The sequence below is a fragment of the Canis lupus genome, chromosome 14 (genome assembly GCF_003254725.2).
Source record: "Canis lupus dingo isolate Sandy chromosome 14, ASM325472v2, whole genome shotgun sequence".
In the NCBI taxonomy this organism is placed as follows: domain Eukaryota; kingdom Metazoa; phylum Chordata; class Mammalia; order Carnivora; family Canidae; genus Canis; species Canis lupus.
Window position 1 is genome coordinate 43,570,568 of NC_064256.1, and position 15,815 is coordinate 43,586,382.

General features: G+C 57.0%; 1 protein-coding gene across 5 annotated transcripts in view; it reads left to right on the forward strand.

Moving 5' to 3' along the window:
- Positions 1–203: 203 nt before the first annotated feature.
- The window catches only part of ADCYAP1R1 (ADCYAP receptor type I), a 58,318-nt gene continuing 42,706 nt past the window's right edge, over positions 204–15,815 (forward strand). For 4 of the 5 annotated variants that reach the window (XM_025464541.3, XM_025464539.3, XM_025464542.3 and 1 more), the window contains exons 1-3: positions 204–352; positions 11,200–11,339; positions 12,858–12,963. In XM_025464541.3, coding sequence (XP_025320326.1) covers positions 11,289–11,339; positions 12,858–12,963 — 157 coding nt within the window. In that variant the 5' untranslated portion in view covers positions 204–352; positions 11,200–11,288. Of the gene's footprint in view, positions 353–5,031; positions 5,146–11,199; positions 11,340–12,857; positions 12,964–15,815 lie in introns of those variants that run through there. The other variant, XM_049093773.1, reaches the window with a different exon arrangement.

Here is a 15,815-nt window from a genome sequence, read left to right on the forward strand (position 1 = left end):
GCGGCGCCTCTCCCGCAGGACCGAGCCCGCGGGGCGCGGGGCGCGGGGCGCGGGGGGCGCGGGGGCGCGGGGGGCGGGCGGGGGCGCCGCGCCCGGGCCCGGGCGGTGACTGGCGGCGGCGGCGGCTCCAGCTCCGGCGAGCGCGGTCCCCGCGTGCGCACACGCACACGCACACGCCGCGGCGCAGGGGCCCGGACACCGGCCGCCGGCGGACACGCGGACGCGGGGACCCGGGCTCGGCGCGCGCTCCTCGGCGCCCTCGCTCCAGCCCGGGCCTCCCGCCGGAGTCCGCCCGCAGCCCGCAGCCCGCAGCCCGCAGCCCGCAGCCCGCCGCGAGGCCCGGTGCGAGCAGGTAAGGGCCGCCCGGCCGCCCCTCCCGATGCAGAACCCTCGTCCCCGCGGGGGGCAGCGGCCCCTTCCTCCCCTCGGCGACCCCCGCGGCCCCTCCCGCTGCTGCTCCCTTCCTGCGCGACAGCCCGACCCCCCCCCCCCCTATCTGGGGTAGTACCTGGGGCAGCAGCTCCCTGCAGCCCCTCCCCGCGCCAGAGGGAGAACCTGGGGCAGGACCGGCACTGCGGCCGGGGGGACCCAGGGGGACCCAGGGGGACCCAGACCGAGGGACCCAGGGGGACCCAGAGGGACCCGTCTCCCTACTCCCAAGGCAGACGGACGCGCCTACGCGGATGGGGAAGGCAGCGCTGGAGGGGCCCTGGCTGCTGGCTACCGCAGTCCCCAGGGGGGCTGAGGGGTGGGCAGGCGCCGTGCAGGGGGGGTGGGGGCAGGGGCCAGCCTAGAATGCCCCCCCCATAGTGACACATTCGGGATTGTCCAAAAGAAGCGTCGTCTCTCGGTTTCCCGCGGCGCAGAGGGGATGGGGTCTTGACGCCTGGGCGCGGGTGGTGGTCTCGCAGGAGACGCCCTAAGGGGGCCCGGGGGGGGGGGGGGGGAGCTCCGGCCTCCCTGGGCCCAAGAGGGCCAGCCCGAGACCCCTGCCGGCCGCCTTAAAGGCACAGGCTCCTGCTGCAGCTGCGGGAGGCGGGGGCCACATCCTGGGCGGGACGTTGGCTCTTTGAGGGCCTCCGAAGAGGCCAGGGCCGGGGAGGGGGTGAAGCTAGCCGCTCAGGAGGGAGCCTGGCCAGAAGCTGATTGCATGTCACACGGAGCTGGGGAGCGGAGCCTCACCACTGGAAGGAGTTCAGGCCCCTTTTGGAAGCCGCTGGGGGAGGGCTGGTGGGCCCCTGCGAATTCTCCAGACCATTTCTACGCTTTTAGTGTGGTCAGTGTCCCTGACTTTACCCTGGCCCTATAGCGTCCCACAAAGCATCCCCTCTCCCCGCTAAAAAAGAGAGAAAAAAAAAAAAAAAAAGAGAAAGAAAGGAAGGAAACACACAGCAGTTAGCTTTTCTGTTGCACAGCCCAGTGTGTGGGGTGCCTGGGGAGTGGGATGGGGCTACACACCATCAGTGGAGGGTCACTTGCCTTGGGACTGCTGTTAGGCAGAGAGAGACAAGCATCAGGTCAGGCTCGAGGCTTTGAGTGGATGTGAACTAGTGAATGGGATGAAAAACTATTTATGAGCTTGGGGGTGGGCAGCAGCACCCAGATTTTCTCAGGAGACCCCAATCTCAGTTCGGTGCTGGCTGAGGGTGGGGTTGGCAGAGTCCCCAGCTGAATCTGGGGCTCCTGCTCCCCGCTGACCTTGGGGAGGGCAAGCAGAGGTGCCAGTCTGGATACAAACCGAAATTGGAACATACCCATTGGAAACAACACACGGGGGTGGGCTCTTGGCCAAATCTTCCAACCAATCCATCAACAGGTGGGTAGGGTGACCAGGGATGCAGTCCTGGTCCCTTCCTCTATGGATGATTCATTGGTGGGTCTGTATCTGGGCCCGGCTCCCTCTAGTCTGTTTGTCCCTGTGTGCAGTGAGGACAGGTGTCAGTGGGGAGCCTCTCGAGGGACCCTTCCCTGCATTCTGAGGACTAACCAGGCTGAACATCCATTAAAGTCCTCTTTTGTGTAAAGTTCAGGCTGGCAGGAGGTTGATTGGAGAAACACTTTGGGACCCCCTCGCCCCCCCCCCCTTTTTTTTATGTGGCCACCCCTCCCTGTCACTCTTCTACTTTGGGACACTCCTCAATTTGTGTTGAATACACAAACACATAAAATAGGTATTTACAGGGATCCCTGGGTGGCGCAGCGGTTTGGCGCCTGCCTTTGGCCCAGGGCACGATCCTGGAGACCCGGGATCAAATCCCACGTCGGGCTCCCGGTGTATGGAGCCTGCACCCTCTGCCTGTGTCTCTGCCTCTCTCTCTCTCTCTCTGTGTGACTATCATAAATTAAAAAAAAAAAAAAAGGTATTTACAAATCAGTATGTGCAGCTAAGGGGCTAGGAAAAACAGGAGCTAAGGCCACAAGGTGGCTTTCTTCCTAGGGAGGTGGCCTCAGATTGAGTGTCCTGGGTCTCTATCCTCCCAGGGATGAAGTCTTCACTGACCAAGGGCTGGCACCAGTTAAGTGGAGGACACTTTGTGCTGTCTGCCAGAGGGCAGAACCAAGGTGTGCCAAGCGCAGAGCGGGAGCCCAGCTCAGTGCCAGGAAGGCCTCACTTCCCTGAGAGCCACCCAGCATGGAGCCAGTACCTGGGGGTGACAGTGAGTTTCTGTCTTAGGAGGTATGTGAGCAGAGGTCTGATGCCCCAGATAGGGCTGTTGGGGGCTCTCTACCCTGGTAGGGCCAAAGGCGTGGGAAACCTTGGCCGCCCCTGGACAGAGCAATCTGAGTCCAGGGACTGAACGTGCTGGGCCTAGTGGTCCAGCTGCCTGGCAACATACAGGCTTAGAAACTCCTTGGCGGCGACATTTGTACTAAGCCCTGGATGCCGTCAGAGGCACATGGTGACAGCCACCCCCACAGTGACACACAAAGAGGTAGTGACACACTGCCTAGGAGGCATGTAGGTTTCCAGTGACACCTGTCACCGGGCTGGGGCAGGACATGCAACAGCAGAAAGACATATGGACTTTGGGACACACTGTCTCACACAGATCTTGCATACCTGGGGACTCGGACATTGGCCACAGGAAGATCACAAAAGTCTTCCTTAATGAAAGTCTGGATGCACACGGAATCAAATGGAGAAAGTGCACGTGTTGCATGAGATTAGACTGAGGGTTGACAAACTTTTTCGGGAAGGGGCTAGATAGTAAATAGGCTTCGCTGGCCGTGCACCCTGTGGCAGCTGCTTCGTTCTGCTGTTGTAGCAGAAAAGCAACCGTAGGTGACACGTAAACAGATGAGCGTGGCTGTGTTCTGATAAACTCTGCTTAGGGATGCTGAAATTTGAATTTCATACAATTTTTTATGTGCCATGAAATGTGAGTCTTAATTTTTCCTGACCATTTAAAAATGTACAAACCCTTCTTGGCTCCCTGGCTGTACAAAAATAGGGGACAGGCTGGCTCGGACCTGCTGGAAGTGTTTGCCAACCTCTGGCCTAAGGTCAGAGAAGAAAAGTGATTTAAAAGATTAAAGGAGGAAGGGCTTAGTCCTGGGAGGCCGAGCTGCCCTAGGGGGCCGTGGATGCTTCCCTCCACTCTGCCTGGAGCCCCGAGTGTCCATCTGCTTAATGGGTCAGTGCCAGGAGAGGCTCCCTGCCCGGCCTCAGCACCGCACCCCAGACAGGTCTTTGCTGTGTACGTGTGATAAATCTAAGGACACCTGGAGACAGCATTCATGAAGATGAAATGATGGTGTGTCGCTTTAGCTCACCACATAGGTCCTGAGTCCCCTTTTCCATTGACCCTCTGTGTCCGGGTCCCTGCCCGCCTCTACCAGGAGGGAGATGCAGTGACACCTGGACAAGCCCCATGTTTCCAACAAGATTTGAAGCTCACAGTGAGCAGGATGAGACCTGAAATGGCCCAGGCAGGAGGGAGGGTCTCCTTATCTAGGGCTGATGGTTCTCAGACAAGGGTGAAATCAGTGGAGGTAGAGGCAGCCAGGGCGGGCTTCCTAGAGGTGGTGATGGGAGGTGGGCTTGACCTTGAGGATACCTGGATGCTCTCCATCCAGTGCCATACGTTGCCTTCACCATCCTCAACCTTCCCCTTCTCCCCCCGACAAATGGGCACTGCAAAGGCTTGGCGGAGGAAAAAAAAAGCTCCTTTGTAGGCTCCTCCACACGGCCCAGCTTCTGATTGAAGGCTGTGTAGTGAACCAGGTCTTGCCTTTGGTTTCTTCCCCTCCCTCCTGTTCCCTTTTGACATTTCCTTCCTGCCATTTGCCCCGAGGTGGGCCAGGGAGTCCTTCCTCTCCCCTTTTCCATGAGTCTCTGGATTCTGTTCCCTTCCTTCCATTCCCTGCCCAGGGATTCCCCTCCATCACCTCCACCCTGAATCCGGAGAATGGCCTCCATGTGGGTTTTTCCCCTTCTGCTCGGCTTGCCAGCCGTCTGAGTATTGCCTCAGTGGGAAGCTTCTCACTTCACTCCCCAGCTTAGGGGCCTTCAGTGCGCCTGTCTTATCCCAGGGACCAAGGCTGCAGTGTCTCCAGCACCCGCAGACTGGCATCAACCTCCCACCCCCCTGACATCTTGCTGAGCCCCTGAGCACCCCCAGTCACCCTCCCAAGCCCATTCTCCAGGCACTTGTCAGAGATCCCTGGGGAGGTCTCTGGGCTCCCACTGTATGCTGGGGTCATGTGCGAATCAGAGCTGGCTCCCCCTTCCAGGGGCTCATGCCCACTCAGGAGGGCCTGGGGGGGTGACAAGGAAAGGCAGATAGAGAGGCACTCATAGTCCCTCCCTGCCTGGGAGGTGCTCCCTGGACTGTCAACAAACAGGGGTCTGCTCCTGGCTTCCATTCCCTCCCTGGCCACCCTCTCCCTCCACGCCTCCCACTGCCTTCCACCGGGCCCCTGCCTGCTATCCGGACTCTCCCTCCACCCCCATTATTATCTTCTGCTTCCTCCTCCCCCTCTCCTCCCCTCTCAATCCCACTTCGTGGGGGGTGGGTCTCTCCCTGGCAGAGAACTTCCAGCATCCCTTCCAGGACAGCAGATGTGCCTGGACTCCTCAGTGTGGAAGGGCTTTGCAGCGTGACTTTGGGAAAGTCTCCTGGTTCCTTGGGGCCTCACACCCTCGTAAGTGAGATGGGATAACACTCCCAATGTGCATGTGTGCGTTCCAGCCCAGCCCTTCCCTGCCCTGAGCCCAGGTTTCCCACGTGTCAAGTGGAGGGTGTGGGTGGGATCGTGGGGGACCCTTCCAGGGACCTGGGTTGTGTCACTTACTGTGCACAGGACCTCAGAGGCCAGGCTCTGAAAGGGGAAGGTTTGAACACCCAGAGGAGCATCAACAGTAATGATTAATCGAGAGGATGCCCTGCAATCGAGAGGATGCCCATTACCCAGGCATCGGGCTGTGGCCCTCATCAGCTCTGACCCTACTGAGGAGGAAAGAGGCTTTAGAGGTTCCCTGTTCCTTCTCCAGAAGCGAGTGTAGTTTCCTCCCTTTGAAGGGTGAACTTGGCATGGGGGGTGGGGGCAGGGTGTCGGGGTAGGTAACATTTTTATCCTTTGGTCTTCCCTTCCTGGTTTCCTGCCCTGGGAGGGAGAAAAGGAAGTGGGGGGCAGATCCTGCTCAGGTGCACTAAAAAAGGGAGTATGTGGTGAGCAAGGGAGGCCAGTGATCCACTTCCTGTGGGTCAGCTGTCTCGTGTCAGGCTTGGCAGTGCCCGGTGAGGTGAAGGGAGGGGTGCTGAGCAGCCAGGGGAGTTCAGTAGTGGGTAGCCCAGATGGGCCCCAGCCCCATGAGGGCAGAAGAAGGGCCTAGATCTGTGTGGCCCAATGGAGCAGGTGGGTGAGGTGCTGCCCTCCCACCGTGGGGGTGTGTAGAAGGCAAGGGCTGGCCCCGAAGGACATGGTGGAAGGAAATCAGAGCTTTTCCCTGAGGGCCCTGGGCCAGCCGCTGAGCGGGGTGGGCGCCCGGTCCCCGGAGCTGGGCCACCCTCAGCCGGAGTGCAGCAGAAAGGGTCCTGCAGGTGCAGTCGTGGGGCAGCGGGGAGTGGCTGCAGGGTCTCTGAGTCCCCTCCCACTCCCATGGGGAAAGTGGGGAGCCCGGTGAGTCACCGCTGGCTCCCGTGTGCTGACTGATGACACTCTCTTCCTGTGTGCTTGGCGCAGTGGCTCACCGAGCACGCGGCGGCTGCTCCAGTCTGTTCCCGTTGGTTGCTGTCAGTCCACCACGCTGGTGGGGCCCGAAGAGGGCCTCCCGAGTGTGGACGGGGGAGCAGACTCCCCTGTAGACCACATACCTGTCACACGTGCATTCCCGCCAGGCAGGGCTCCAGTACTCTCTGCTGTGTGACCTTGGGAAGAATCTCACCCTCTCTGGGCTCAGTTTCCCCACAGGGAGCACCGTAGTAATGAAAGATGGCCTTTAAAGCCCGTCTCTGGTGTGAAATGGTGTGTCTATAATGAACTCTTCCTAAGGAAGATATTTCAGATGTAGAAATACGTGCAGGGGGGAGCTGACCAATCCCCTAAAGGTGTGGGAAGGATCACGAACAACATACAGTGCATTCTGCGCTGATCTTCCCTTTGCCAAAGACGGAGAATGGCAGGAGTGTAGGATGGAGTGTTCGAGCTTTGGAACCAGCCAGCTTGGGTTCCCTCCCAGCTCTACTGCATATTTGCTGTGTGACTTTGGAGAAGTCACTTAGTTTCTCTGTGCCTTAGTCACCTTAGCTATAGAATAAGGATAATGCTAGCAACTACTTTAAGGTTTGGGGCAGGTGAAATGAGTTAATGCAAATTGATTGCTTGGAAGAGTCCCTCGCACATACTGGGCGTTTAATAAATGTTAGTCATTAGCAAATAAAGGTGTAGCAGCCCTGCTGCTCCCATTTTGCAAGTGACACAGGGCTATGGGGATAGAGGTGACAGCGAGAAGTGCAAAAACCTGAACACAGGTAGTAAGAAATTAGTGACGGTTAATACCAGTGTGGCCCTACTGTTGGAACCAGGCTATGCGATAGACTCTGTAGTTTACTTACATGAATTTGGTGTCTCACCGTAGTATTTCTGAGATAGTATTACTATTATTTCCATTTTACAGTCAAATCGAGGCACAGAAAACCTGATTTTCCTGAAGTCCTAAGTCTTAAAACTCTAGCAAAGTGGTCCCCACGTCCGCCACCATAAATGCCAGGGAGTAGGGTTTAATTGTTCTCAGATCAGTTGCAGAAGCCAGTTGCCCCAGCAGAGCCTGCACCCGAGAGAGCGAGCCTGGAATATCGGTGACCCGCTTGTCCTGAGCCAGCTGTGTGGCGGGGCCGAAAGAGTCCAGTGTTCATCCTCAGGGAGGGGAGAGTCCCACCCCAGACCACAGTGGCCAGGCCTAGCCTTGTCCTGTGCCATGGTCCCTGGCAGGTTGGGGGAGTGCAGAGGGGAGGTGGCCAGGATGGGGTGGGGGAGGAGGAGCAGCTGACAGGACTGGCAGGTGTCGGGGAGGGACACATCTCAGGGGGCGGGATCTCAGGGGGCAGGGGCACCATGCATGTGGCCCACAAGAGGAGCAGGTTTGGGGCAAGTGGCCTCCAACTGTAAACTCTGAGCGTAGTCCAATAAGGGTGCAGGGAGGTGTGAGGGCGTGGATGGGGGGCGGATGAGGGGCAGAAATGCCAGAAGGGGCTGGGGACACTGTCATCTTGGAGAAGCTAGAGAAGATGATCCCTGAGGTCCCCAGCTGGGGGTGGGGGGCATGGGGGAGATCAAGGCCCTGGAGCTCTCCCACACTCTCTCTCTCACTGGGGAGTCCGGTTGGGCAGGGGGTGGCCTGGGGAGGGGTGGGGAGAGGACACTAGTGGGCTAAGAACGATTAGATCTTAAGAGTTCTCATCACAAGAGAAATGTTACATCTGTGTGGTGACGATGTGAACGAGACTTAACCGTGGCGATGGCACAGATGAACATCCACTCGTTACGTCGCGTACCTGGGACTAATAGAATGCTACGTGTGTCAGTTATATCTCAATTAAAAGAAAAGAGGGCGAGAGTGGGAATGGGGAAGCCGGGTCCAGATCCAGATGAGGCCCTGTGATGAGAGCACCCCAGCCCCTCCACCCTGCGTCACTGGGCTGCTTCACATCATTGCCTGAGCAGCCTAGTGACAAAGCAGAGCTGGGGGATGGTGGGGCCTGTGGGGCCTCGGCTCCGGCTGGTTTCTAATCAGTGCCGAGGCGCTGGCCTGCGGAGAGCGGGCAGGAGCACCCTGCAAGTCCGGCGTGCCCCTGGGAGTGTGCGAGCGTGTGCGTATGTGTGTGTGAGCATCTGTGCCAGGATCCAAATATATCTAATTGCCTCTGTGCATCTGAATGCCTTTGCGTACTCATGTGTGCGTGTTACTCCTGTAGATCCAGGATCTGGTAAATGTACGTGAGCCTCTGCCCTGCTGGGTGCTTGCATCTGTACCTACCTTTACGCTGTGTCCTGGGTGTGCTTCTGCATTTCTGTGAGGGAGAGCGTGTGCGTGTGCAAATGCGCGGGGATTTGCCTGTCAGCCCCTGAAGGAATCTTCACCTTTGGGTATCTCGTGCGTGGCAGTGTACTGATGCCTCAAGTGGGTGCCCTGGGGATGGATGTCTCTCTTTGTCTCTGTGGGGTTGACATGTGTTTACGCTCTTCTCTGTGGACCTGCTTCTGTGTGTGTGTGTGTGTGTGTGTGTGTGTGTGTGAGAGAGAGAGAGAGAGAGAGAGAGAGGATATCATCAAAAACCAGCGAGCTCTCAAACACAAATCCATTCTCTGCTTGCGTGCTGCCGCCCACTTGCCCCTAGAGCACCCAGAGTTGTGGGAGTTGCTTGCTCTTCCGGTCCAGCCCTCTCAGTTCTAATAAAGGTCAAAACAGGCACCTTAAAATCCTACCCTATGTGAGCGTTACCTGGAGAGCCAGAACCGGCGTTGATCTTCGGGGCCTCAGCCCCGGAGACACTGACTCAGTTGGGCAGGGATATTTTTAAATGCCCCTCAGTGATTCTGATGGGTGGTCCGAGCTGAGTGTGGGCTAAGAGGTCAGAGCACATCTTCGGACCGGGGTTGGGGCTTGGGGACGGGGCAGCAAGTCTCCATTTGGGGGACCCCGTCCTGAGGGAGGCAGGTAGTGCTGTTGCCATCTCAGAGTGTCGCTGAGAGCCCGGAGCTCTTGATGTCATTTCTAAGTGCTCTTGTCAGGTGTCCTCCTCCAGGAGCCATGCTCTGTGTCCCAGGGCAGAGGTCTCCCCGCCCCCCCCCCCCCCAAGAGACAAATAGCAGCTGGTCCTGTTTATGGTGGCGCCTTGCTGGGAGTATGAGGGAGGTGGCCTCTGAGGAAGGAGCACTGTGTCCATTTAGTGACACAGGCTGTGCACCCATTTCCCTTCTCTGGCTCTTGTCCAGGTCCTGCTGGCTTGGAGGGTGCTGAGATGGGGAGTCACCTCCCTCTTGGCTAAGACATGCATGACCAGTCCAGGTGGGGTGTCATGTGGAGGGTCCTGGGAGTGGGTATAAAAATCAAAGCCTGGGAGTCCAGCCCAGCTGGTCCTAGGGGTGCCCAGGGATGCTGGGGCCAGTGTTTCCCCAGCCTGCCCAGTCCTTCCTGCCCCACAGGGGAGATCCTGCACTGGCATCCTCAGGACGCCTTGGACTTCTCCGAGCATTTCTTGGGGATACCCGAAGCCTCCCTCAGTGTTTCTGAGTGGGCCCTCGGTGGATAGAGCAACAGGTGGATAAGATAGGACCCCTTTTGTTGAGCTTTCCTGCGGCACATTTTTTTCCTCTTTTTTGGGTCCTTGCTTGTCACCAGATTGAGCTTGGAGAAGCTAGGAGAGAGGGGGAGGACACGTGGGTAGGCAGAGAGCCAGGGGCGCAGAGGAACCAGGGTAATGGCAGCTCTGCCCCCCGAGGGGGTTATGCAGAGACTAATGGTTGGGATGCAGCCCTCCATGGGTCTCTGAATCAGGCACCTATGGTGGTGGCCCTGACACCGACCTACTGAATCGTTTTAATAATAATTTAATAGTAATAAAAATACTATTTTTTAAATTACCGTGTGGTATTTCCTTGCATGGCTGCCGGGGCCTATTAACAGTGCCTGCTTGATGGATGCTTTGTTGCTTCATTTTCTGCTGTTGATGCTATTTTAGGTGATGCTGCAGTGAATATGGTTGCATATGCTTTTTTTTCTTCCCCCTTGACCAGTGCAAATATTTCTCGATAAAGACCCAGATGTGGAATTGCTGGGTTGAAGGGAATACACATTAATGATCGATTTTAGAAGCAGACCAGGCTCTACCCCTGGGAATGTGCCAGGGCTTGCACATCCTCCCCATTGGGCTCCCTTTACTCGGTCTGGTCCCCACCAGGACCTCCCCACTTGGAGCATGCTCTTTGGCAGTCACTGTCTTGTATGTCACGGTGGTGGAGGCTTTGTCCTGCAGCCCAGGTGGCCTGAGAGAGGGTGAAAGGTTACGTCTGTTAGCAGGCGGGGCTCGGCAGCTGGCATGAAGTGGTGAGCGCGTAGTAGAAGCGCAGTTCTTTCTTATGTAGTGGTCCGGAGCGAGGCAGGCCTTCCAGGCTGGTGGGGTGCTCACTGGGATTTGGTTCCCTTTGGTGTGTTTGTTACTCTCCACTCCATGGGTGTTGCCTTGGTGGCACTGTCACAGCCAGGTCTAGCACTTAGGAAGGGTGAAAGAGCAGAAGCGGGGAGTGTGTGCTGCCTGAGGGACACATGGTACAGAAGTGATGCATGTCACTCCCACCCATATTCTGTAGGTGGGAACTTCATCACAGGCCCACACCTGCGAGCAGAAGGGACTAAGAAATGTCCTCTTGAGGTGGGCATGCTTGTGCCAGCTAGGACTCTGTGGCAGTGGAGGGAGATATGGGGACACAGTTGTTTGCTACAGAGGAGAAGCCATGCAGACCCTTCTGGTGGTCTGATGGGGGCCTGAGCCCGTGTGTTCCCCACCGCATCCCCACTGCCCAGCACTGTGTAAGTGCTCAGGAAATGCCTGTTTGATAGAAGAATAAAGAAGGCATAGACAACGGCAGGGAGGGGCTTACCCTTGTAGGCCAGAGCCTTGCTGCAGGTGAGGAGGGTGTCAGGTGCCCCTCCTCTGCCGCGGGACCCGCAGGACTCATGCTTTCCTTTCTCTCTAGGCCGTAGACACCTTGGGGTTAACCAGTGGCTGCTCTGAGTGGGAGGCAAGCAGTGCTGCCCTGAGTCTCCTTCCGGATTGAGAAGCGTCATGGCCAGCATCTTGCAGGCCTCCCTGGCTGCTTTCCTCCTGCTGCCTGTGGTAAGGGCCCAGGACCCTCCCCTCCATGACCAACTGGAGCCCCAGGCTCACCTGAGCTCACACCCCAGAGAACCTGTGTCTGTTGTGTGTCCTTCGCCAAGCTCGGGTCAGCTGGCTGTTATCTCTGCCTGAACCCCCACCGAGCCATTCAGTACCTTTGTGTGAGGTACAAAGGGTACCCCTTCTTCAAGATCTTGTACTGACTTGCCTAGAAATTATGACACAATTTACTAATGTATTATGATGAAGCAGATGTGGCAACCTTTAGAGTTGTGCAGTGTACAACCTGCTCGACTGTATGCAGGGGCCTTAGTTACAGCTGCAGAAAGCTTTTTGATCCCAATCCCTAGCCCATAAGTCTCGGCCAGGTTAGAGCTCAGAAGCTTGCTCTTTGCTAATGCGTCTTCCCTAAGAAGGGAAGGGTGGGGGAGGAGGGTTCCTAGGCCTTGGCCTCTGCCCCTCAACCTGGGAATTTAGACCAGCAGTCGATGCAGCTGTCTTCAGAGGCCTGGATGCCAGTCCTGTCTCCATAATGGCCTTACTCATGACCCCAGAGAAGCTCAGCCCTCTCCCTGGAAGCCTGCACAGCTGTGAATAGTCAAAACTAGATCGGATCCCTCAGCACTGTCCTTAGCAGCTCAGATGCCTGTGCCTGCCTCCGTACTTGTGGGCACCCCTTGAGGAACCATCCCTGCCCCAGGGTTTTACTTGAAAGTGACAGCATTAGAACACAGCTGTCATGGTAGCAACACATGGGCTTAAATCCACACCTGCCACTAACTGGTTGTGTGACCTTGGGCAGGAACATTTGATCTTAATGAGTCTTGGTTTCCGCTTTTGTAACGTGGGGGCAGGAGTGAATGGGAGCAGTAGTAGGTCCCACTGAATGCAACCACTGCTCATTTGCCCACAGCCACTGGGGGTGCACCTCCTTCCTGAGCCCCCAGAGGAGAGAGAGGATGAGCTCTCCTAGCCCCTTCTCTCTCCCATCCCCTCCTTGCTCCTCCCCCGAAGTCCAGTAGTAGTAGCCTCATGGCCTCTAGAGCCAGACTGCCTAGGTTCGGATCCTGGCTGTACAGTCTCTAAGCTGTGTGACTTTGAGAAAGTTACTTAATGTCTCCGTGTTTAGGTTCACGTCTGTCAGATGGAGAATGAGCCCAGTACCCACTTTCTAGAGCTCTTAGACGGTGTATGTATGTGACAGAGTAATGCGTGCACACAGTAGCACAATGCTGTGCGTGTGTTTGCTACTATTATTAAACACGTGGAAACGGAGACCCAGGGAGGGGTGGAATCCAGTGAAGGCCGCACGTTGAACTAGGGAAGGACAAGAGCCCCTGTGGTATCCATGGCAAAGTGGAGTCAGGGCCCCTGCTGGCCCTGAAATCTTTCTGGCACTATCTTCTTCCCGCTTCTGCCCCCCCAAGCCCCCACACACTTCCCCGGGGGCTTAGGTAGCAGGGCTTGCAGGTGAGCCTCCTGCTTGCTCCTCCTGTCCATCCTGTGTGTCCCTCGCAGGCCACCACCATGCACTCTGACTGCATCTTCAAGAAGGAGCAAGCCATGTGCCTGGAGAAGATCCAGAGGGCCAATGACCTGTTGGGCTTGAACGACTCCTTCTCAGGTGAGTAGGGTGGCGTGGAGGTCATGGCGTCCCCAGCACATCCAGGCCAGCCTTCAGAAACTGGTGTCCCAGCCTCTGGCCATTTTGTATAGGGTGGTGGAGGGTATAGGTGCCTGGGCCCTTCCGAAAACCCTCTGGGGTGATGGGAGTCCTGGATCTGCTCTGGGCAGTGGCCCCGGGGTGGCCTTCCTCGGGGACAGCCTGCCCAGGATATCTCACTCTGGAGGAGGCAGTTCTGGGTGGCTGGATGTGGCCGCCTCTGATCCCACGGGGGCTGGGATCGGGCTGGTGTCTGCCCTGAGGAGCGGCTGTTAGTGAGCTTATTAGCAAGCAGCCTGGGCTTGGTGGCAGCAGGGACACAGCTGTTGCCAGTGGCTGAGCCGGAGAGCACCTGGTCAACCCAAAGCAGGCAGTGTGGGGTCATTCCCCTCTTCTTCTACTCGCTCTGCCAGAAGCCAGGGAATGAGGCTACAGCAGGAACCCCACTCCTACGCCTGCTGGGTACAGAGCTTTTCCTGGGGCTGCTGTTAGCAGTGATGTAGTGGGGGGTGCTGCCTCCTGGTGTTGTATGGGGCCATGCACAGCAGGACACTCAGCAGTCATAGCTCTCCCCATTAGATGCCTGGAACACCCCCAATCCCAGAGACAACCCCCAATTCCTCCCACCTTTTCCAAGTGTCCCGAGGGCATGGGATGGCTCCTGGCTGGGATCCAGGGGTCTGTGTAGCCCTCTCCTGCCGACTCCTCTCTGCACTCGTGGTGCAGATGGGATGCAGGCCCACGGGGCAGAAGAGGGCCTGGGGATTCGGGGCTGGGGGCATCCCTGGAGGCTTTGGAGCCTCACCTGTGCCTATGTTGCTGGAGGGTGGGGCTCTCTGCCCAGACTAGAGGGCTCTACTTTTCCCTCTGGATCCTCCTCATTTATGAGGAGCTCTTCTGAGCACCATCTGTTTAAATCCTTGATTAATCGGCAGCCCAGTTAAATGTAATGGTCCCTCCGGGCTGAGCTCCCTGTGCAGTCAGTGAACATTAACTGGTAATGAAGCTGCTCCTGGCCAGGCTGGCCTTTCCCTCCAGGGCAGGCTCTGGCTCAGCCCTAACTGAAGCCGAAAGTGGATTCTAGGCCCTGTCACCCAGGGAAGCTGAAGCAGGGGGCCCAGGTGGGTACACAGTTGCAGGAGACCAAAAGAATATCTGGTCCAAGCCTCTGGTCTCAGGGATGGGACAAGGGGAGCCCTGGGGGCAATGACTTGTTAGGCCACATGGGGGTGGGAGTGGGCGTGAGGCTGAGGTGTCCTGCCTCCCAGCCCCAGGAATTGTTCCTTTTGTTCCTGCATTGCAAGTCTCTGATGTACTTGGTGTTGAGCAATGAGAAGCATCCAGGAGGGAAGAGTAGAGGTGGGGTGGGGACCAGGCCTGGTGAGCTGCATGCAGGTTAATTGCACAGTGATTTGGGGAACCCTGGGTTGGGGGAGGGCATGAGGGCCTGGCCACAGGGGTGCCCTCAAAGAAGCATGAGCAAGATGGATATCAGGATGCACACCCTCCCAGGAGGGGGCAGGCCAGTGCTGAGTTGGGGGGCCTCACCCCCAGGTGATGCTCCAGACAGGAAGAAAGGAGTTCTCTGTGGGGAAGGTGGGCAACGATTCATGGAAAAGGTGGTATTCAAACTAGATCCTTGGTTCTTAAACCTGGCTGCACATCAGAATCATCAGGAGCTTTTAGAAAAATTTACCCAAGCCACAATCCAAACCAATTAAATCAGAACCGTGGTCCGCTGTAGTCATGAGTTTTAAAGGCTCCCCAGGCAATTCCGATGAGAAGCTAGGCTGAAACCCCTGAGCGAGGCTTACGGACAAGCAGGCGCTTGATGGCAGGTGAGAGCTGGGGGATGGATGAATGGGGAGGTGGGGAGAACATTCTCAGCTGAAGGAACCCTAGCAGGAAGAGGTGGGGGAGGGGAATGGGTAACTCCCTGTATCTGGAACCCTGAATGAGGGTGGGTGGGAGTGGGCTACAGAGAGGTCTGGCCTAGGGTCCCAGGGGCCCTGTGAGTCAGGGCTGACCACAGGTCACCCTCAAACCTGGACTTGGGTGAGGAACCCCAGGCCTGTGGAAGAAATTCCCTCATCTGCGGACCCACTCATTCATTTATTCACTCATTCATTCACTCACCCATTCATTCATTCACTCATACATGCACTTACTCATTCACTCACCCATTCATTCACTCTCACTCATTCACTCACCCACTCATTCGCTCGCTCACTCATGACAAATTGGAATCTTAGTGTCTGGCCTGGATTGCGTAGGGCAAGGCCACAGGTAGGGGACTGCAGAGAGACTCTGATAGGCCCAGATGCAGTTCACAGAGGTCATGCCAGGGGGGAGAGGTGGAGCTGGTGCTTTGGGAATTCAGTGGAAGGAGAAAGTACTTTATGCTGCGCAGGGTGAGTGGAAGTGGTGGGATCAGGGAGGGCTTCAAGGAGGAAGGGGCATTCAGGCTGGGCATGCAAGAGGCAGGGTGTGGAGGGGTCTTCCGGAAGCGAGCTTTCCTCTGACTCTGAGTGACCAGAGCAGAGAGGAGTCTACACCCTCCTACAGTCTGCCTCAAGATTCTCTTACCTCTCCCTATTGTCCTGCCATGAGTCATAGGATGGGGCTCTATAGACGAAGCTGAGATGTTATTAAGTAGAGTCAAAAGGCAGCCATCAGGTGGCAAAGAAGAGACTGAGGGCCCAGCTGGATCACCACCTCCACAGCTCTTTCTTTCTCTGTGCCTCAGAACCTTCTCTATTAAAATGAGCAGGTGGGATGGATCATGTTAGTAGCCAGTACTTATATAGACTTAC